Genomic DNA, 23,950 nt, shown 5'->3' on the forward strand with positions numbered 1-23,950 from the left:
GTCCTCATCCGCTCTCTCCCCGTCGGCAAGGCGCGGAGCAGCGGGCGGCGGCGCCCCGCCGGGGGGACGCGCTCGCCGACCCGTGCTGCCCGTCGGAACGGGTGTACCCGCACCCGCCGACACGCGTGGGGTACCCAGCGCTCCGAGCGTTAGGGCCGAAGGAAAAAGGCGTTAAAAGGTTACTCGAATCATGGGCTAAGGGAGGGTGACTGCAGGAGCTTTAACACATTACAGAGTATTTTTAACATCGAAGGGAATAACTGTGCCTTTCCTAAAGCATTTAATCCTTCCATGGAAAGAAGGAATCTGATACTGGAAATAATAATTCACATTTTTGCAAGATTGTAGAAGCGAGAGGGAAAACGTAGACGCCCTGGTCATTAGCTCTGCAGTTACAGAGAGACACAGCGGGTTTATTCTTCTCACACACTAGCTTTAATTGCACCTTGAATTTTACAACAGATCAAGTCACAAATACTGTGCCTATATAATTTAAATATTATTCTGGGAAAAAATCTCACGTAAAAAAATAAAACCCAGAAACCCACAAACCCCCCCAAAACAACCCCATGAATGCAGAATTGTGCAGTGTTGTAGAGTGGGGCAGTTAAGAGTATAAATTTTCTCAATGCTTAAAAAAAAAAACATTGTTACATATACAAAAATTTTCATTCCAAAAGACAATCTTCCTCTCATTTCTTCATTTCTTTATATTTTCTACAAAACAATGACAGCAAACACAGGCACAACAGTGTATATACACATAAACATATATTACAAGAATAGGGTAATTGAGTCATAAAGTGATTAGGATATTGGTACTGAAATAAAGGAAACCTTAGTGGCAGGTTTAAATGCAAAATAGAAAGTAGTAACTTGTTTTATTTAACTATTTAAAGGCTTTTAAGAAATCATCATAAAAAACAGGATATAAAGTTCAAAACAAAAGATAAAGGGAAGCTTTTGAGTGCAGAATTATTGCAATTAGACATAAATTAGCAATAGTAAATAGAGGATATTACAAACTATATATGAGCCTGTTTAAAAGAAAACCTAGCAGGAAATACCAGCATTATTCAAGACTAAGGAACATAAGAATCAAAACACCAGTAATCAACTGATAAAAATATGTGACGGTATGGAAAAAAAAAATAGATCACCAAATCACTGAAGTCACAAAAGACATTAAAAATATTTTTTTACAAATTTAAATTTGTAACAATTACGGCTAATGTTCCAAATTAAGCCATTTTGTTTACAGCATTTATATGCAGTTACACACAGCTGATACAAAAGACAACATAGTAGAGAGCACAGAACACTTCCCCTTTAATGAGAAAAATTCCAGTAATACGAGCTACACAAACAACATTCAAAAGCCAGGTATTTAAACAATATTCTGCCAAAGCTGGGAAGAAAGTACAGTTACAGTGGTCTTTGAATTATTGAACAGGGTGACAAAGAAAATAACAGGAGAAAACCAGAGCTATTAGAAAACAAATATTTGTTTCAGAAACATCTTTTGGAAAACCTTCACTGGCATACAGATAAGTTCCTAAAATAAAATACAGCCCCAAATGCTCTCCTAAACCTTGCATTTCTGTAATGTTCATCATGTGTGAATAGGCCAGAATTGTAAAGTGCTTCAACAGTTTATCTCAGTCATTCCAAACAGAAAAACCAACTCCCTTTACACTGAATAAAATAAAAAATATTAATATCTCAGACATTATTCTGGGTTTTGCTTCTGTATTTTCCCCATCTTTCAAATAAATTTGCTAAATATTTTTTCTTGTAATATGCCATCTTTAAAAAAAAAGAATCTATCAAAAATCTATCAAACAATCAAAAATATCTGCCTGGCAGTAACAGCTATTTTTCTAAGCTACTTTTAGTGATAACATTTAATTAAAGCAACAAGTTATCACTTTTCCATTAAAATAGCATTGCTGCTAACTCACAGGCTGAAAAAGTAAATAGATAGATTTGTGCAATTCAGTAAGACCCCACAAAAAGAAACATGGATATTAATCTTATAAAAGTGCAACCATCAACAAAATGCAGTGGCTTAAAGTAGTTACCTAAGAGATGTTATTCTTGGGCTATTAAAACATGCTTCTAAAATTACGCAGATTCCCAGCTGGATGCTTTAATAAAAGCATGCTTGCACATGTCCATGCTACCTTGTATTAGATAGCCATTTAACAATCTATTGTTTCCATAATTCACAGGTTTAATATGCTCTTTCTTTGACAATATTCACAGAATTCTTAAAATTAGAATATACATACATATAATTCTCTGTTCCGAGGCTGGTAACCATCTCTCTGAAGTTAATGGGAGCTTTGCTAGGCTGGACAGACCCCCTAGCTCTTTTTAATAGCAGTTAAATGTCAAATATAAATACAACACCACAGTGAAACATATTCCTTTGACAGAATCTGGGACAAGACACTACACAGCTGCTGTTAACAATAAAGAGCAAAACTGACTTTTAATCAAAATAAGTGTTGCTGGTTACAAAGTTGTGTTCAAGCCTGCCTTTTGTTTGAGGGAAAAGTCAATATTCCAACGTGCTAACTACAGCCACAATGAAATCAGCAGCTTCGTTTACTCCCAAAGAGTGGAGAGGTCCATTTCTGTAGAGCGTGTTACAACTACGTGATTATCATCATCTTAGACAGGGAGATGTTTTGGCTGCTAAACTAAAACATCTCTCCTAGGATTTTCAAATATAGGTGCCTAAAGTTCATGCTGGGTGAAATCCTGACTCTAGTGAGGTTGATGCAAAATTCACCCATCGGTTTCAATGGGCCTCATCCAAGATTTTCACTGGGAATGAGTATCTGTCATTCCCTGGGAACTGAGAATATCCAGCAAGACTAGAAGTGATGTAATTTTTATTAATATTTCTAACTTCTAAGCAACCATGCTCAAGAATTTTGGCCTTCAGCTCTTCTGCATGATAAAACCAAGGTTTCCATAAACGTTACAGGAAGACCAGAGGAAGATATATTTATCTCTCAAATTGCCAGCAGCATATAGTTCATACAAATGTTGTTTTGCTGATGTTGCTGAGCTACTTTCAAAAGTGAATACCTTGTGGGGTATGTAATTTCATCACCAATGTCAAATGACTTCTAAAGATGAAACTTCTCTAATGCAAATTACAAAAAAGATGCTTTGAATATATTTGATATGATATACCAACTCTTAAGATGAGAAATTAAGTTTACTTTTCAGATCTAAGACACGCACTGAACTGAGGGAAATACTTTAACTGCCATGTATGTCAGCAGAGCATGACTTACCCAATACTGAGATTTTAATACCTAAAAAAAACCCTAAATGTAACAGGTAGTGTGTAGACCTGAATCAACATACATAATGAAATCAACAAAGAAATATTATCGAGGTCTGTTTTGAAATTGTTATAAGGACATACGGTAGTATAGACAATGCTTCCTTCAGGTACACCTTATCAGCTAGCCGTGTTTGCGTGGTACACATAACCAGAGCAGAGACTGCTTTGCACTGTCCTTAAGCTGGCAATACAGGAATGATTTTTCATGACTCTTCAGAAGCTGCGTTAGCTTTACATCCACATGAAATGCTGTCATCACTAGGTCTGAGCCCGGAGGATGAACTGCAGAGAAGGAGAGAGGGAGGGGGGGAGAACAAAAAAAAAGGGAGGAAAAAAAAAAAATAAAAAGAGGAAATTGGTTTTCACAACACACTCAAAGCCTGAGTAACAGAGGAGAACTTTAATTATCTCCAGTCACAAAGAGAGACAGGAAATTTGGACTTTTAATTAGCCATTTGGAGTGCAGTTGGATATTTTTTTAGCAAGATAATTTAAACGCGAATAATTCAAGTCTGACTAAATGAAATTCACATAATCAGAATGCAGATAATTGAATTTCTACTGCATTCATTAATTCAGTGTGGAGGTGTGTGTGAAGACTTCTATGATGAGCTGTCACAGCTCAATAAAATCTCAGTCAATTAATTTTTTCATTATCTTAGTATTACATCAACAAAAAAAGTGAAGCATGCGTGTGTGTATGTATGGATATATAATCTCAGAAAGTGAGGAAATGCAGAAATCACCTCTCCGAATCAGAGTCTGTGTCGTTCTTTCCTTTTTTTCCCTCTTCATCTTCTATAGGAAAACGTCTGTTCAAAGAGGCAAACTTATGAATCGCATCAGCAACAGTGTATTTGGTCTGTCCAGAAACACAAGCCTCCATATCTTCCGGGCTTAGCTGAGTCTGTAAGAAGAGGTGAAGCCTACTGTCTGAGAGCAACAGTGCATCTTGTAGGATCCTGGAAAAAAAGGGGGAAAAAATATTTTTATATTCATGCACATACACACATATAACAGCAGAACAAACTGTAAACTATGTCCTGCTTTTAAGTTTTCAGATGAATCCTAAAATCAACAACAGAAGGTAATGAACATGTTAAAATTATGAGGTGTGTGTTACTTTCTTACTACGTTATTTGGAATTTTAGGTGAGTAAAAGCACAAAGCTAACAGTTGGGCACATCTGCTATTAGAATAACTTCAAGGACATTTCTTCCATTTAACCATCTGTTATTACCACACGGATCAATTAATGATTTTTAGGCAGTTGGAGGCATATACTCTTACAAAAACTTGGACTCCATTTGGGAACTCTTTTGTTTTGTTTAAGAGCTAACCTTTGCTACGAATTATGTCACCTATTTCTTTGGTGGGGGAAAAGAAGTGTGTACAGAAAGAGAGGACTTCATATACATGGAGTGTCAGGACTTTGAGATACCTGGAAACAGCAGAGACAACACTAGCCAAAAATCATTTGCACTTTTGCACATATGCATATATTTAAGCTAGACTGAAAATGCTAATACTGAACACTGGTTTAAATTTATTTGCAATTTTCAGGAAATCTAGGCATCATTTCAGCTATTTTTTCAAAAGTCTGTTTTGGTCTTTGGTCTAGATGTATTTTAAATTAAGTCCTCACATAAATTTAGCATACTTACATCAAGTGGGAGTAAACAAAATATAATACATTCCATTAACACAAAGTTGTAGAGATATTTTTACAAGGACTGAGAATTTAAGATAATCATAATTATTTTTGGAGGGGGGAGGTGGGGAAGAGGAAATCAACTTTTCTGCAACATTTCTCTGAAGAAGGAAATTTTTAATACACAAATCCTAGAATGATTAACAAGAGACTTCTTAATTTAATATGTACGTATAATCTTACTCATGTAATAGTCATCAGCGCCTATGACCATGCCAAAAAGTGCTCCATTAAAGTATCTTTAAATAAATCAAAACTTCTATGAGTCAATATTTATTTATTTCTACCCATTCAGATTGCAGTCATTACGAAAAATGTCATTGCTGTGCAGTAGGAAACAAGAGAGGACGTTAATGTAAGAACAAGTAAGAGCAGAAAGAGAGAAAGAAATACTGCATTCTATAGGTACTTGGACTAAAATGGAAAGTATAAGTGAGTAGTTCTTCCTCTCAAATAAGATTAATGGTGCATTTCCAGTGTAATGTTTTAAAACACAAATATGTTCTGAAAACTGTTCTCTAAAGTGGCCACATTATAATAACGTTAGTAACACACAACAGGATTTGTGGCTTCATCTAAGCCTACAGAAATCTGCCAAATCAAAGTAAGTAATAAGGCATATCTAGCTGAAAATGGGCAATATTCACGTACACGCACATTTCATTTGCCTAGGTAAACACAGTCTCAACCAAATAACTCAAACTTTGACACCTTCCAATGAGGAAACGTCTGCAATGGCCCTAATGATCTACTAGGTGCATTTGAAGTTCAGTCTCGGAGTAGATTTCACTGAAGTTCAAAATGAGCACATTCCATACCTAGAGAAAGCCTTTTTAATCTGATCTAAATTATCATAATCTTACTTTAAAATAAACATAGCAAATAGATATCTGTAAAATCAATGCACATAGTGTATCAATATACAGAAAAAGTTCTTCATAGTCAGCAAAGCCAGCAAACGCTGCGTAGAAATGATTAAAAACCCAGAATTTACAGGGCTACACACATTCACAGCAACAGCTTCACGAATACAGTTTGAAAAGCCATCATTCAGCAGCCACTAAAAGAGGATTTCAGCCTTGGCTCTTGATAAATGTACATTCCAAACAAAGACAAACATTGCAACAAAAAGTAAAAAAGTATCATTCTGCACACTAAATCCACATTTATCGTTTATGCAACTGCAGGAGTAAATGTTATTCTTCCTCTTTTTTTCCTCTTAAAAAAGAGGAAAAGTAAAGCTAGAGTTTAACCAGAGTTACTGTTTTTCCCAGGCTTAAGAGCACAATGGGGGGATGCACATTTCTGCAATTCTCACATTTGCGTGTCTAATACCAAGTGACCCAGCAAAAAGCCAAGACATTAAAATCTGTGGATGGCATTTAGTTTCACAGATTTTCCTCTTGCCGTACCTTCAAAAGTTTCCTGCCAACCAGAGCACACACAAGTAACTAACTGTTCATGAGATTACACTACACTTACAGCTCTGTTGCTGTTTGAAATGTTATTTTATTTTCTTTATAAAATAATGGGTAATCTTTAAAATTGATTTTAGATGGTTTGAGGCATTACACCAGAGAAGTAATGAGCACTAATGTCAATGATATTGGACACAAATTCATTTTAGCTTTATTTCATGTCCAGTACAATTCTGCTAAGCCTTGAACTGCTAAAGCACTGTTATTAACTCGGCAGTAACCTAACACATGGAACAGCAAACAAAAGTGGTAAGAGTACAGACTGATCAGGACCTCAAGGCTACTGTCCTTTTTCTGCAGCTATAATTCAATTTCCAATTTTACTTTACATTGGACTCATTATTTCACAGTAATTTTCTTTTCTGCTTCATAGTGCCATCTGGAGGCCAAAGGATTGAAGAGAAACCAAGGCGAAGAAATGGGAAGATTATTATAAAGCCAATCACACACACACACACATATATATATATGTTCATATGAGGGGAAGGGACAAAACACCCAGTGCGTTTTGCAAACCATTTAAAACCACCCTGAAAGCGAATACACGACCTTTTTCACCCAGTGGGCACCCCTGAAGCATTTCTTTCTTTTAATTAAAAATTAACATGCCTTTCCCACCCCCTCTGAACCAACAGGTTAGATTGCTTCTTAATTGCGTTCTTCAAGCAATCAAAATGAGAAATAAATTCTCTGCTATCTGTAAGCATTATGCTTTCCTGTTCAAAATACTCCTTCAAGGGAATAACCACACATTTGTCACCAGATGGTACTACTAGTATTAAGTGCTGGTGTAGCAGTTGCTCTCTAGGGCTTTTGCTGTCCTGGGGACTCAGTGTGTGAAGGGCTGTACATCGAAAAAAGCAGGTTTGGCTCCAAGGAATTGAAGAATCAAAGTCACAAAACAGCAGCTAACAAATTAAAAAGGCAGGAGGAGAGGCAGTGTCACAGTATTAATACTCGGATGTCTCAGCAGAGGCTGAGCGCGTGCGCAGCTTCGACACAACCAGCAGCACTCCCAGTGCTTCTCCAACAGTTTTATTACAGCCGGTGTCAGTGCAAAGCTGCTGCTACCGTGATGTAAATCAGCTCTCACTGCCGCTGCGCTAATGGAAGAGTCACGGCTCATGGTGATAATTCCTATAAACTGACTGAGCGTATTTAAGAGAACAACAGACTTTCAGCGCACGCCTGGAGTAGGAACCAAAGGCTAAATCCTGCAAGTCTTGATCCCATCAGCAGTCATTACTTGTCAGAGATCTCACTCCTCTCAGCCAGATTGCTCACACACATAATGACTACTTATGTGATTAAGGGGGCTGCAGGATAAGGCTCTACATTTGAATTAGAGATAATAAAATCATTTTTTATTCACAGCCACGGGAAGCCTTGTTTGTAAGCTTTCAGTAAATGCTCAGGATCTCCAGACCTTTAAAGAAGAGGGACTGAAAAATGTCACTTCACAACCAGAAGAAATAATGTTATTTTTGAGGAAATGCTGGATACTATATGACTATTTCTCCTTCCCCATGTTATGGCAAGGACATTTACAAAAGACAAAACATGCGTTTTGTCTTATTTGGACAAGGGCCAAAATCTGGTTTTCTTCAACATGATTTTATTAGGTATATTATACACTGTTCTGCTGGAGGAGAACAACATATGGCTGAACAGTACAACTTAATCCTAACTAAAGATTTCCTGTATCTACTGTAACCTAATACAATGACAGATGCATGCTCGCATGTGTGTGGAAGGTTAACACTCCCGATTTTGTTTTCGACAAATTTACTCATTTACATCATATCAGGAGAGCAAGGGGGGGGGGAAAAGCCAGGAGCGAAGAGGCAGGGAATGACAGCCTATGCTGTGGTGCCCTCTATTGAGCATCCAGCCCCTCAGCCCCAGCAAACAAAGCCCCAGTTTCCTCTTAAAATAAGCCATCTGTGACTTCTCCTTCATTTTTTATTAGGGAGGAAATATTACTGATAGCAACCAACTGTGACACAACTGGTGGGCATCTGATAATGCAGACGTTTAGGAAAAGATAAAGTGACATGGCCTGCTGGGCATTACTCACTTTGCTCACCAGATAGGAAATAAGAGCAAGGCTCCACTGGAAAATGGCAGCCACCACTTGCTTAAGGAGATTCCACCTGCCCCATGGCCACGGATGCTCCTGCATTAGCCCCGGCAAGCTGGCATTCATCCCCTCTGGAGCCAGTCTCCTGCATTCTACCTCCCCAAGAGAGCACCCAGCAGACACCTCCAGCAGGGTCCTCTGACCCTGCACCAGCTCCTGCCTGTGGGACTGTTGGTGGGTAAGGTAAAGAGGTTGAGGAGGAGCCCCCTTAGGCTGCCAAGTTTTGGGTAGCTTGCTCTCTCCAGCACCAAGCGAGCCCAATGCACAGCCACCTGGAGCAGCCACACCATGGATGCCCTTCATCTCCCCTGGGTCTGAGTTACTCAAAACTCCTCCTACATCGTCCACCCCATCATAAACTGCATGCTTGAACACTATTGAAGACTAATCCTTTTTCCTAAACCACGCAATTTTTTGCATCCAGCTATATTTAAAATATAAAAAAGTCAGTGATTTAACCAAATTTCATTTAAAACAGTTTTGCTAATTAGTTTTCTAATAAGCATGCCCAAATGAACTTCTGTGAAGGTAATCTAAATACCACAGTTAAACCTGTGCAGCTACAAAGACTGGAAAGCAAAGAGGATTTTACAGACCTTAATAAGATGGTGTTTTAATTTTGACCTCTAATTTACAGACATCCTCAAAGGATGATACTTACCAGGAAAAAACACATAATTTTCCTTATTCTTACAAAGGAATTCATAATTGAAGAGGGGCTAGCTGACTTCCGTTAATGCAAATGGCCTCTTGAAATATTAAATTATGCCCAGACAAGAAGTGAGCTTTACAGCTCTTCATCACTCAGAGATAATAACCTGCGAGACAAGGTCTTACCCTGCATTTGTGCAGTAAAGCCAAACCAAAATTGGACACCTGTTTCCAGATTTCACCAAAACTCTATAGAGCTTCACCTCAGTTTCCAGCTCTTGGTGTATTTCTCACACTACTGTGCTCAGATCAGAGATGCTTTACAAAGGCTCCGTCTAAGTGTGCACCTTGCCCTGTGCTAACTTGTTCTGGAGTAACATGTGAAGGAGGACACAAGCCATCCATACATAGGCAATACAGAGCTGCTCCCAGGGCCAGAAGACAAGTACCAGAGAGCCTCCAGCCACTTTATCCTTACTCCTCAGGTATGTGGCTCCTTTCTGCCTGGGCAGACACCACAGCAACCTGCTCACACAGCAATGGGCACAGGGCACAAACTGACACTGTGAAAGATCTAAACTACATTTCAGAGAGAGCTTGGATCCTGGTAACCTCACAGGGCACCAAGTGCAGAGAGGAGCTTGGTTCCTGCATCACACGTGGCCTTTGCAAAGTGTTACCTGCAAATCTCACCCTTGACAGGTCCACGTAAGGTGGAATGCCCCATCCCTGGCAGCATTCAAGGCCAGGCAAGACGGGGCTTGGAGCAACCTGCTCTAGTGGAAGGTGTCCCTGCCCATGGCAGGGGTTTGGAACTGGATGAGCTTTAAGGTGCCTTCCAACCCAAACCATTCTGTGAATCTCATTTCTTCCCACTGCCATAAAGAAACACCAGCAGGGCTGTGAGCTTGACTGCCGTCACTGCTGAGGTGCTTTGCAGTTCTGAGTTACATCACTCCATGCAATTACTTTCTGGATCCCTTTTCATCCCCTTTCTAATATACCAAGGAGATTCCCCTGGAACTGCCACACTACAAAACACACAGTATCCAGGCCTAGAGCCTTAGTAAAGTCAAGTGTGTGTGTGTGTGTGTGTATGCGTACACTTGTTATACACATAAATTATACACACATCTGTTAACTATCCCACAAATTCAGTTTCAAAGAAAGAAACCATAAGCTTTCATAAAAAGTGGGATAAAAGAAATCACCATGGCAGCCTAGCAGAGCCAGTGAAAAGATGCCTTCCGCAGGCAGCAGAAGCACAGAGGTGCCAGCCAGCAGAGGGCAATGGTACAGCACACAAGGTGCCAAGGCAATCCATCATAACACAATCCCTGAAAATTCCTTCCAACTGTTCCCCAGGGCTGAGAGAAAGCTGACACCTTTCTAAACAACATCCAAGTTCAAATACTTAAATCATCACCTTACGACAGCGATGTCTCTTTTCTCACTCCCAGACTACTAGCAGCAAGGTAAAACACTCCACATCCTGCCATTTTCTGCTGGCACTTCCCATTTAAGCTACAGACATCCAAAATTGAAGAGTGAGAACATGTTTTAAGAGAATCTACCTCTGTTTTGCCTTTTGAAGAACAGACAGCAGTTGTCAATACTTCTTATGCTGAAATACTATACCCAGTTACCAGATCGGCCTCTTTACCCTTTTAAAATGAGTGATTTTGGAAATGTGCTGCTCCATGGGGCTGCACAGCTGAGCTAGAACTGCTCAGACCCAGGGACTAGGGCTACCACACCCTTTTGCATGACCATTAGTATTACTGCCTCTGGAAGCACAGTCACTCTATTTCACCATCTTTCTTTCCTGAGCTGCAGAAAAAAAAAACTCTGATGCTTCTTTACTTTCCTTTCCCTGACTCACATACCTTCAACCAGTATTTATTGGCTCTCCTTTTGGCTGCAGATCCTATATAACTGTATAGAGAACATTACTCCTGCAGCAGTTAGTTCTCCCTGTCTTCAACTATTAAGCCTAACAAATATACCTCAGGACCAATGATTTGTTGTCTGTTAGGAAGGCTTATAATTAGAATACACTGACTGGAAAAACAGTGGGTCTAATAATCCTCTACCCACTGACTACAAGGCTTAAAGCCTGCCTTTCCTCTTTGCTTGCGCAGTTCCAATTCAGAGACACTGATACTGAAGGCAGATGAACAGTCTCTATTGCAGTGTTTTAGCATGCCCTTACCCTGAGCAGTGACTAAAGAGCTCCTGCAAATGTACAACAATTCCAGCCCCAGCAGCTGTGAGCAGCCTCCTCTCACACCAGCAGTGCCAGGGTACCAAGAGAATGGCAGAGGAAGCAGAAAATGAGACCAGCAGGGTCTCTGCCACTGCAGAAGGTGAAGTGGTTACAGCAGCAGGACTGAGGGATGCAGAACCAAGACACATACAGTACTCCCTTGTAACACACATCAGGCTCTAGCGAAGTCTGATGAATGATTTTATACACATTGCAGCTGTACTGAAAATGATCACAGCTGCTAGAGCTTGCTTATGCTAGTGGGGCTAGTAAACAGCGTAAGTGACATTATAGGAAATACCTGTGTTGGGAGATCTGGCTACAGAATTCTCACAGGCTCCCGTGGGCTTAGCTCACAAAGACACTGATTCTCCACAGACATGAAGTCTGTTTCTTTGTATGAGACTGTCTAGCTTGTTCTTGAAAGCTAGAAATAGATGCCACAGTGAAAGATGTCCCAACCTTAGTACACAACTGCAAAATGACTTAAAAGCAAAACTATTATTTATAACAACCACAATGGAACACAATAGAAGAACCTCAGCTGAAGTCTCTCAGCCAATACAGCTGAAGTCACGTGTATGAAATATGACTGTGCAAATAAAGTCTGTAGCATGTACCGATGACCACACGGTGGCTCTCAAGTACCAGAGATGAGCTATATTAAACCAGACGTTGATGACATCATAGAAATGCCAACATCTCCAGGATAGGATGTACTTACTTTTCCAGGAATTCCTGCAGACCCTGCCGGCGATGGTCCACGTGATGAGGATTATTCATATTGAAAAAGGGAGTCTTAGATGGCAGGTCAGGTAGCTGTCTTTATAAACAAGAAGCAAATATACAGTTTAAACCAAGTCTGAATCAGCGGAGGAAAATGCAATGAGCAAATGCCAACCCTTGGCATGTGCAAACCATGGGTCATGTTCCAGAAGCTCATGAAATCAAATCTGGGAACACAAGACTAAGAAACTGGAGGGCTTCCCACAAACCTCAAAGGGAAAAGGAAATTAATCTGATTTTTCTGGTCCGGTTGTTAAGCCTGCATGCGTATCTGTCTGGGTCTTTTATGGTCCTTTCAGAACCTAAGCACATCCCAAAAGAGAGGATACACATTCACTTATGCTAGGTTGGTATTTCTGCTACCTGTGCATAGCAAAAGGAAATGCAGATAAAACCTGTTACAAATTGGAGGGGGGCACACCAAATGGAGGCTATCGCTAAAAACCACATCCAAACCCAGGTTGGATGGGGCTTTGAGCTTCCTGGTCTAGTGGAATGTGTCCCTGCCCACGGCAGGAGGGTTGGAACTGGGTGATCTTTAAGGTCCCTTCCAACCCAAACCATTCTGGGATTCTGGGTATAAAGCAGAGAAAATGCCTTGTACACAATATACTTCTGCAGTAAGACACACTGGACACTTTCCAGCTTGCATTTCTGTAATTCTCAGAATTACGATGAAACAGTCCTCCCCTTCCATAATTGACATATTATTAATTAATCATATATCAAGCTGCTTACATCAGCACTGCGTTGCTCTGAAGCCTCTGCCGAAGCCAAACAAACTCTCGAAAGCGCCGTCTGACGCAGGATGTTTTCCTTGTGAAGCACATACTGTTTGTCTGTTGGGAAATCAAAAACCTTTTTAACTTGTAAATCAGCTTAAGCTAAAGTGCAAGCATGGCATTAAAAACACACCCGAGATGCTAATCCCCCAGATACCAATGGATAGCTTGACATTAATTCAGTTTAGGTTAAGGACTGCGCTTTACCTTGGGCAGGACTGGTGACAGTTTCTAGTGCTTCTCAGGGAAGCATATTTCATTGCTTGCTTTCTCTTCAAAAGGAAGAGATCTGGGTTATGGTACAACTTGCAATAACAGGAAATACGATCTCTGTCTATTCTAATTATAATCCTGCAAACAGCTACATAGAGCTCTTCCAGTGTGCAATCTACTTAAATAAGTCAAAGAAACCAATGTGACTGCTCTCTGCAAGTAGGAATGATTGGATTTTTTCCCGCAGATCACTATTAATCCACTAGGGAAAAACAAAAGCTAATTCATCAAAAGATAAACAATTCATGGAAATTAAATGCTTTTGCCAAATTGTCCTGTGGAGCATACATTTAGATGAAACCTCACCTTCCAGACAGGACTCCATCATAAATCTGCCTGCAGTTCAATCCACCCTCAATCACCTTGTAGGGACCACAACTCCTAGACAGCCACGTGATGCAGATTGTAGAGGGCCCAGAGATGCCAGCTTTCTGGTATAGATGAGTGTCTGGGATACTTCACAGTTTAACAAGCCACATGTTATAAGAGCTGGGCAGAAGGGCAACCCAGCTGGCCTAAGATCTGGCAGACCCAAGATTTTGAATGCATGGAGAAGCCTGGAGATGGCAGGACTAACCTACAGACTTGGTCTCTGAAAGCCTTTGGCATTGTGCTGGTAGGAAGCTGAGTGGATGCTTTTCAGCCTCAGAGATGCCCAGTGCTGAATCATATAACACTGTGCTGGTTTTGGCTGGGGTAATTTTCTTCATAGTAGCTGGGATGAGGCTATGGTTTGTATTTGTGCAGGAAACAGTGTTTGATAACACAGGGTTGATTTAGCTACTGCTGAGCAGTGCTCACATAGGATCAAGGACTTCTCTGCTTCCCACTCCTCCCCACCAGAGAGCAGGCTGGGGGTGCACAAGAAGCTGGGAGGAGACATAGCCAAGACCAAAGGGATATTCCATACCATATGACATCATGCTCAGCAATAAACTATAGGGAAGGTTGGCTGGTGGGCCACTGCTTAAGGACCAGCTGGGCATCTGTCAGTTGGTAATAAGCAATTGCTTTCATTTGCATCACTTGTCTCTCTTTTCAGTTTTATTTCTCTCTTGTTATTTCCCTTTTCACATTTTTATTATTATTTTAATTACTAAACTGTTCTTATCTCAACCCACAAGTTTTCTCACCCTCCTAATTCTCCTCCCCCATCCTGCTGTGGCAAGGGGAATGAGAGAGCAGCTGTGTGGTGCTTAGGTGCTGGATGGTGTTAAACCACAACACGCTGAGTCTAAACGACACCACTGCAGCTTAGCAGCCTCTGAGAAAGCCATAATATACTTCTAATGAGAGACACCAATACCTCTGAAATGGTAACACAGCAGACACCCCACCATATCTACAGAATTCCTATTTACCAGAAGTTAAATTGCTTTGGAACCAGTACTAAATAACACTGCAAGACTTAAGAGCTCTGCCACACAGGAGAAAGTAAGATGGACATCGAATAAGCCACCGTTTGACTGCTTGCTGTCATTATGCTGAATGTTGAACTCTCCCATACAGGACAGAAATGCTGTTGTTGTTGTGCCAAGCATTAACCACGTAACTCAGTGCCCTCAAATCCCTCACCTGATAGCAGATACACTGCATAATTATTTTTTTTATTATTTTTTTTACATTGCATTTAAAGTCTCTGGATCTAGATTTAGAAAATGAGGATAACTCCTTCTGCACATCATTCACCAAAGAGGAATAATCAATAAAACAACACAGAATAGAGGATGGATCTAAAACACACAAGAACCATAATTCCAAGTGCATTCCCATTAACAAATGGTGGACTACAAGGATAAACCCAAATATAGTTACTTGACATATCCAAGCATCTTTAAACTAGCATAACATGAATATCAAGGCACACTGAAACCAACCCCAGCAACCAACTAACTTGGCAAAAAGAACTAAGGATCATTTAAAGTACAAATAACCAGATAATTACTTGAAAATAAAGTCTTTCTCCCATGAATACCTAACGACAAGCTAAGAATAGTCTCTGTTGCAAGGCATTGCAGAGTGCACGTGAACACAACAGTAGGTTCAACTTCCAGCTCTGCCAGACTTGCTGCATGGCCTTTGGCCAACCCACCTTACCTGTTCCACTGTGTCTCAGTTGTTAAAAGGACAATAATATCCTCCAGCCTCCCAGAAATGGTATAAAGATATTCCATTAATACCCCAAAGAGAACCCTGGCTTGGGCAGAAGCAGCAATAAGCGCACAAGGAATCTGTGCTGACATTTTTATACTTACATGAATAAATATCTCATAGTCTACGTAAGAATGCCACGAGTCTTCTTTGTGCGTCCTGGGGTCTCGCACCAAGACAGTTACAAATTCCTGCAAGTGCATAATAAAAACCAAGCAATTAATTTCTGAAGACAAAGGCAGCCTGAAAGACTCTCTTGATTGCTCTGCTCTTCCACAAACTGCTGTGCTCAGATTAAAAGCTGAACTGCTGCTTTATTGAATCTTGCAATCCTATAAAAGGAGAAGCAAAAAGCAATGAATCATCTGAGCTACACCACATGACTGGGAAATTCTTCGCCAAATTTCTATCTTCAGAGGAGTATTTCAGATTAAGTAATACTGTGAACAGTCAGATATGTTTCATGCATGGGAGATTTGGTGGTCTCAGCAGCTACAAACCAAAAACCTAACGTTCAAAGTCACACATGTATGAAAGAAACAGGCAGGTACTCTAGAATTTTCCCACCCTTGCAATCAGTGTTCACAAAAAATGTGTTAAAACCTGCCCATGTACCCAATATTATATATAACATTTTATTCGCTCCTTTTCTTTTTTTGGCACTTTATTTTTTACCAATTATTTATATCCATTGCTTTCAGCGATATGAGGTAACTTATCTCCATGAGGAGCTGAAGAAGTGCCTTTTTCTACACCCCAAATGACTTGCTCCAGTCCAGTGGAAAAGGATGTACCATTATTAACTGCCCCAGACACAGATTTCACACACGGAATCAAGATGTCAAGCCCAGTGTCCCAGATGTTGTGTGGAAGGGGATGAATCTTTCCCCTCTGCTGCATATACTTCCTGATACACCAGGAACTTAAGCCATGGACTAGAGCCAAAGGTGCAGGACCTGGACGCTTCTCTCCCAGTCCGCTCATCAACCTGCCCAAGAAAGCAACATAGCTGCACTGCAAACCAGAACCTCTCATTTCGGGAGGTCAATGATATAGAGTATTTGTTGTAGAGGTTGTCATAACTAGTCCATTTCCTTGTAATTCCTACATCTATACAGTAAGTTAGAGGGATCCCAAAGGAGTGAGATAAACCTGTGGGCATTACTGTAATATAACCAAGCACCACTAATAGGAATTGGAAAAGGCTGAAGAATTAAATGCTTCTGAGACTCCTCAGCTAATGACCATGTGAAAACTTGTACTGTATTAAAAAACAAAACCAAAAAGCCTACTAAATCTGTATGTTTATACTAAGATGGAAAAGGTTTCTTTAAAATACAAAGGTTCAAAGTATGCCTAACTACCTGCTGTTTACTGAGCAAATGAACAGACTGCCATTCTCCAGTTGCATAAACAAGCTATTCACCCAAAGAACTAAGCCAACCACTTAATTACTCAGTTAAAGAAAAGCCTATCATTTTAAGCTGCTGATACATTCCTCCCCGAGAGAAAGGCACTGCACAAGATCTTCAGGTAAAGAAATTGACTGTGGGAGGAATGACAGCATCTCTGGTAAATAACATGCTTTTTTAGTACATCTTTGCATAAACCAATAAATCTTGAACTAGAAGGCTCTGAAAACGTGTCTCCCCATGTCCAAACTGCAGACGTGAAATCAACCTTTCACTCTTCAGCCAAGTCTTCTCCCCCACCACACACTTCAGTGTGCCACCAGCAGCAGCCTTCCATGGACTGACAGCAGAACAATGACAGCCTTGAAAGGAAAAGATGTATTTTTTCCTGAGCAGTCACCGCACTCTGTGCATGGCAGAAATGTGTTCACATCCTGGATTAAATAATCTATCGCTCTGATTTCCAGGCAGAACTGCTGCAGGAATGGGGAGCCTATGGCCTGATGGCTGGATACAGCTCATCGGTTTACCTCAGCCCAGCTCCTAGTTGAAGGGGTGTTTTCTGCACTATTGCTGGATACCCTCTTGGTGTGTGTCATGAGCACCTCACCAAAGAAAGCCCATGTGAACGGCTCCCACCACCTCTGCTGCTCTTTTCCTTACTGAAAAGTGCTAGAGGCCTGATTCTCCTCTGGAGCTTTTTAACCCCATGCCAACATGGCACAAGAGGAACAAATGAACAGAACTGTAATCACATCTTCCAGCTAAGGATCATGCCTTTACTTTTACCAAAGTGCTAGTGGGAACCCTGAGGAAGTTATTCCCCCTCCTGAGCAATATGCTGAACACAGGAAAGGAAGCCATTTGTTGGTTGTTGTTTTTTCTGCTTGCCTGTCTATCATATTTAGCACACATATATAGGCATGACATACTTTCAGACCCACCATAACATCTTTTCATATCTGTAGTCTCACATTCTCCCAAGTTTTTGTCTTCCCCAGCCTCCTACTTCCCCATGTCCCACTCTTCACCAGAGCTGCAGCTACTTCCAAACAAACTTCTTCTTTCCTGCACACTAAATGCATCAGTCCTGCAAGTGGAGGAAGAAGAATTATGCCAGGAAGCTTCAAATGGGGCACTGCTCTCCCCTTCAACTACTGCTGCCCAGAAGTCACATCTGCAGATAGCCTAATCATAACCTAACCTCAAGTCCCCTTCCTTTTATCTACTGCTACACTGACTCCTCACTGCATTTCCTTTTGTTGAGGTTCCCCAAATCACTTCATTTCAAAGCAACCTCCTATAACCCTCTCCTTTGCACAGAATCAAAATTATCTTAGAAGTAAAATGCTTCTTTCAACCTCTGTTATACCAAAGTATTATGGTTAAAAGTTGCTATTGGATGTGCTCTGGGTCAGCTACTGGTTACCTTGCCAATCATTCCAGACCAGATGATACACACAAAGAGCTCTACATTTTTAATTTCCAGTTAAATGGTCACCAGTTTCAATACTGAGGAAGTCAAGCACCCTTCAGACTCTACCTATAGAGGAAAAGGTAGCCGCTGTACACACTACGGCAGGCAGGTGTCCAGGCAGTGCATCACTGAGCCAAGAGCCAAAGTGATTCGTGGTACAGCAGAGCACCTCAGCAAACTGCATTCCTCATGCACAGTCATTGTCAGCTCCAGCTTGAAATACCAGGATTTCAGCAGCAGACTGGGTAGTTCTCTCCCTCCTCCCTCCTTTATTTACCAAAGAATACTGACACCAAGTTCAGAATGAAGCAAGATAAACATTAAGCAATTAGAAAACAAACCCGAAAATGTACAGCCTTTCTCAAGATCTATGGTTACTTCCTCTAATAAACATCTCAAATCCAGGAAGCATTAATCCCAATTCCCATTACAGTTTCTCTACTCTGAAACAGTGGCATTGCATACACAAACTATGCCTCTTCTTTTAACCTTTTACAGCCTTCTCCAGGATACAAGACCCCACTGGGACAACAGTACTGATTTAATCAAAGCAGCCCCAACTGCCTGGTATAGATGCAGATACACTGCCAGAAAAGGTGTTTATGCTTCCCCATCCCTACAAAAATAAGCTTGTAAAGGCCAACATTACCTATAAGCCATGCTAGGGTCCAAACAGAGCTAGGTGGCAGATTGTTGTGCTATGCTCAGTCCATCCTGTGTTCACTGGTCACTGTCACCAGATTACAGCAGTTTTGGGTAATAAGTGCCTTTCCACCCATCTTGCTATAAAAACTAGGATACTCTCAATAGGCATGTCTATCTTCAAGTAATGCACCACTCACCTAAAGGAGGTAAGACTGAGCTCTTCCTCCCACAGTCCACATGAAGACTAACTTAATCTTTTGTCACAAGACCACACTGCAGGGTAGCTGTACAACTTGGGAAGCAAGCCCGAAGACAGCCAAAGCTCCAGGGACTTTTTGTTTCATCAGCTGCAGTCATTTGCAAGGTGTCATCTTCCTCCACCCAGTTCTGCATGGCTTTTCCAGTTACAGATCTAGCTATTTTGCCACATTACTTATACTTCCCATTTTGGGGATTTGGGGGTTTGGAGGTGGTTTTGTTTCAGTTTCTGAGGGGCACAATACCTGCAATGCCTGTCATGCATTCAAGAATGACACATGTTCTATAACGATTAACTAAACAATTCTCTCAAAAACCAGAACATACTGCTGGCAGTTCAAAGTGTCCAAGCTTGGTAGTAAAGGCCTATTGTACTGGACAAAACACAGGTTCAACATAGATCTACTGGAAAAAGTGTTATCTCCATTTATCCCTTCTTCCTGGAAACTGGAAGATAACCATAACATGTTCATAAGCAAAACACTTCCTATCCACACTTCTAGTGCAGTAGCTTTGATATGAATCCCAGCAGCCACGCTGGTCCAAACACACTCATGAAGAACTTCAAATGTGCCCCAAAAGCAGTCGTAACTTCTACGAAAAGTAGTTGTAACTGCTTAACAAGCATGAATCAGCAGAGCAGCTTCTCTGGCTGGATGTGCCTTTTAATACCTGGCTAAACCAGCCAGTTCAGACATGGCACTTGCGGCATTTTCATACCCTGTCCCAAAGGCTTGGAACAGTCTAAGAAGTTGGGTTACACATAAATGACAAAATGGCCAAAGTGATCCTCAAGCCTCCTCCTTTACACCTACTCTCTTATGGCTACAGCCCTGTGCAAAGAACACAAGTGCTGGCAGCAGAGGAAAAGGGCAGAACTGAGGTCATGTAGAGGCAAGCACTGAAAACTGAAATGTTCCCATTTGGATTTGCCTCAAAAGGAAGACAGGCTGAGAGATCTGGGCTTGTTTAGCCTGGAGAAGGGACAACTTTGGGGGACCTTACAGCAACCTTCCAATGCCTAAAGGGGGCCTACAAGAAATCTGGAGAGGAACTTTTCACAAGGGCATGTAGGGACAGGACAACAGGGAATGGATTTAAGCTGAAAAAGTGGAGATATTATGAAAACATTCTTTACTATGATGGTGGTGAGACACTGGCTCAGAGTATGCAGATAAACTGTGGATGCCCTATCCTGGCAGTGTTCAAGGCCAGGTTGGATGGGGCTTGGAGCAACCTGCTCTAGTGGAAGATGTCCCCGTCCGTAGCAGGGGTGTAGGAAGTAGATGATCTTTAAGGTCCCTTCCAACCCAAGCCATTCTACCATTCTAAGAATACACCATAAAAGCAGCTGAAGCAAACACAAGAAGAAGTCTTTATCTTTCCCCCAGCACTTCCTTCTCCTCTTGGAGAATCATAGAATAGTTAGGGTTGGCACAATGCAAGGGACTGCTCAGAGACAAGAATAAGCCAGAAGCTATACTGCATAGAATTTAACCATAAAACCTGTGTTTCTGAGAAGCCTATTTTTAACATTTTCCTATTAGGAAAACAGGAAATCTGACATGGAAACATCTATTTTTAATAAGGGGGGGGGGGGTAAACTACCACAAGGAGGAGAGCAAAAATAATCTCACCCTGGATGATTATTTGCATCAATCATTCCAGCTGCATTTTAATTCAAATCTCTGTGCTCAGGACCATATCAGGTGATAACCTCATGCTCCATGGTGCCACAGTTACACATATGATTAGTCAATAACCCCCAAGGAGTCATTTTCCACAAAGTTTCTGAGAAAAACAGCTTCTCATCAGGCTGCCTATTACCAAAAGGCTCAATCACAAAGAACATGGGGCTTTTCATGCTGGGAATGTTGGCATCTTCACACATGCTGAGCAGTGAGTCTGCTATAACTGGGACAAAATAATTTGTTGCAACTTTTAATGCTCATTGGGACTGAGCAAAAGAGAATGTGCAAGTGTGATTAATTGTAGGTCCATGTATCTCATAGTCAGAGTTCAGAGCCAGCTCCAAACATTATGTCCTACAAGACTGATGGAGAGAATAGTGAAATCCAAATTCTTCTACCCTGTCTCAGTATCCGAGTCTCTTATGCAGAGTCACGTACTTGCCTTATCTCTGATCCAGTGAATATTTGATTCTTCCATCAACCTTTAACAGAAGAAACTGTCACTGCACCACTCCAGAACATTCTATAAATGTTCTCACAATTAAAGGTGCGAACAATACAACCAATCTTTCGTGGTCCGTGTGACCCTCAATGAAATTCAATCCACCACCACCAATTGAGAATCCTTTTTATTAAACCTTAGACATGACTTACTTGTTTTTCGTGTTTTGGTGTCATTGTCACTGGTTTGCCTTAAAATATTAATCTGAAAAAAAAAATAAACAGACATGAGACTGGCATTCAGTGATTATTTGGAGGTCGTTAGTACTTTCATCAGACATTAGTGAAGAGCGGGAAGTGGCATACATACCATGAAACCATGTTTGCACTAATTATATTTAGAGTTCCTTCATTAAAAATATCCCATTTTAGAAGCCCTGGGTTCATCCCCTTCTGAGGATACCTGTCATACACAAAAGCCCAGTGATGCCTGTCCATCTCTGGAGGTCAGTGCTTCTCATTGCTCTGAGAGCTGCCCTGGGGCTCAGCTTGCACCCACCTCCCAAGAGCCCAGCACAGTCAGCATCCCCAGTGCACAGACACAGCCCAGGCAGCGCTGACTGCACCTTGTTTCCCAGCACAGGTCTGTGTGACTGTGGCCAAGGTCCAGAGACACTGGAACATCTGAGTCAGCAGAATCAAGAATGCCTCTCAATCATTCCTCTGAAACGGAGATAAGTAGAGAGACAAACAGTTTGGATCCTGCAGGCTAGCTAAAACTGAGGATGAATTTCATGGTGTATGTGGTTTTCAAACCTCAGCATAGGGAAGTGCATAGTCAGGGCAAATAAAAAAAAAAATCCCACCATTAACTTATGTTTTAAGTCTCCTCTTTCACAGGAAATCCCAATGAATTTTTAACCACCTCTGCAGTCCCGCAAACCAGCCGGTTTGCTCTGGACAGGTACTCACACAGGAGGAGCAGGACACATTTATTCACTTCCTAGCTTATATACACACTGCCTGCCTAAAAACAACTGCCATGCTGATCTGCAGTTTGCCTTTCCCCTTTCCTTCTCCCATATGCCATCCAGCCACTGCCAGCTAACACCTACCCTGAGCTATAAACACAGCCCATTGCCTCCTCAGCTGTTAAGTTAGCCGCCTCCTCCCAAACCGAGAGCGCCCACACAGGATCCCTCCTTCACCCCAGGAGCACAATTCCCTATACTGGTGCCATGGTAAGGATGAAGGCCACTTGAGCAGGAGAAGCTGAGCAAAACCCTCCTGTACATCACTCCAGGCAGGTGGCTTGCACTGGAAAAGGTGAATCTGCAGCTTTCTTAGGCTGTTGCCAGATGGCTGCAAACTGTTCACATGTGACCAGGGAAGACTCATGGCTGTGTTTTTGGAGGTGGTTTGCTAAGGTTTAGCAATAAACAGCTTGGAGCCTCTCTTATTATACAACTATTTATCTAGGTCAAACCCAGCTAAGGACTCCTGGACACCCAACCCCTGCCCAATGCCTCTTACTAATGCCTAGCTTTCAAATTACAAGTTCACCTATTTCAATAAAGCAGAGCACAAAGATAAGCACACATAGATCCATTTAATCAGGAAATTATTTTGGAACAAACACACCTTTGTCAGATTTCTCTAGGATCAGTTATATAAAATAGGATGCTCTGTCTCCAAATAGAGATGTCCATACACAGCACTTCACATCCTAACGAGTGCCATCAGTACGTTTCCCATCTTCATAAAGCCACCATTTCATTTCTATAACTGGGATGGCAGTGATGAAAGCATAGAGGAATAGCAAAAAAACCCATACTCCTATTAAATTGTCTTTTTTAGTTTACTCACTGCATTTGTGCCTAACTGGGGTGCAGTTGTAAACCAGTACAGTTTTGGTTTAGGATTTCCTTTTCTGCTCTAGTTGAATGTGTTGTGCTTGTGTTTTTTTAAATGGCAATTCAACGTATTTTTTCCAGTTATATACCTCTATTAGATTATGCAGGCTCTTTCTCTCCTGACTCTTAGCCAATTTAAGTAAGAAATTATGCAAGCCCAAAATACCTCAATTCTGACACCGTCAGTGAAAAACAGGTCTGAAATAACACATTTCATCTTGTCGTCTGTTTTTCTAATAAACGAGTTATGTACTGGTGTAGGTTAGAAAGAGTAGTTTAAACTCCAAACAGCCACCACAATTTTAAATATTTAATTACTAAAATGAATATTTCAGCACCAACATCCTTCCCAAAAGAATTGAAATACATAATTTTTTCATCAAGTAATTCAAAAGGAAATAAAAAGGAAATGCAAGCCCACCAAAGCTGCCTTTTCCACTGATTCCAGCAACTCCAAAATTGCTCCAGTCATGCTGGAGTCACTCAAACATACTGAATGCGGTATTCTGTC

General features: G+C 41.1%; 1 protein-coding gene across 1 annotated transcript; it reads right to left on the reverse strand.

Moving 5' to 3' along the window:
* Window positions 1-412: 412 nt before the first annotated feature.
* Window positions 413-21,792, reverse strand: SNX10 (sorting nexin 10). The gene is made up of 6 exons (XM_034067658.1): window positions 21,740-21,792; window positions 15,707-15,793; window positions 13,135-13,235; window positions 12,335-12,433; window positions 4,111-4,326; window positions 413-3,646 (listed from the first exon to the last, which is right to left on the reverse strand). The coding sequence occupies exons 1-6, from the start codon at window positions 21,761-21,763 to the stop codon at window positions 3,568-3,570; spliced, it is 606 nt and encodes a 201-aa protein (XP_033923549.1). The 5' UTR covers window positions 21,764-21,792; the 3' UTR covers window positions 413-3,567.
* Between the last annotated feature and the right edge of the window lie 2,158 nt (window positions 21,793-23,950).

Source organism: Melopsittacus undulatus, chromosome 1, assembly GCF_012275295.1.
Source record: "Melopsittacus undulatus isolate bMelUnd1 chromosome 1, bMelUnd1.mat.Z, whole genome shotgun sequence".
NCBI lineage: Eukaryota > Metazoa > Chordata > Aves > Psittaciformes > Psittaculidae > Melopsittacus > Melopsittacus undulatus.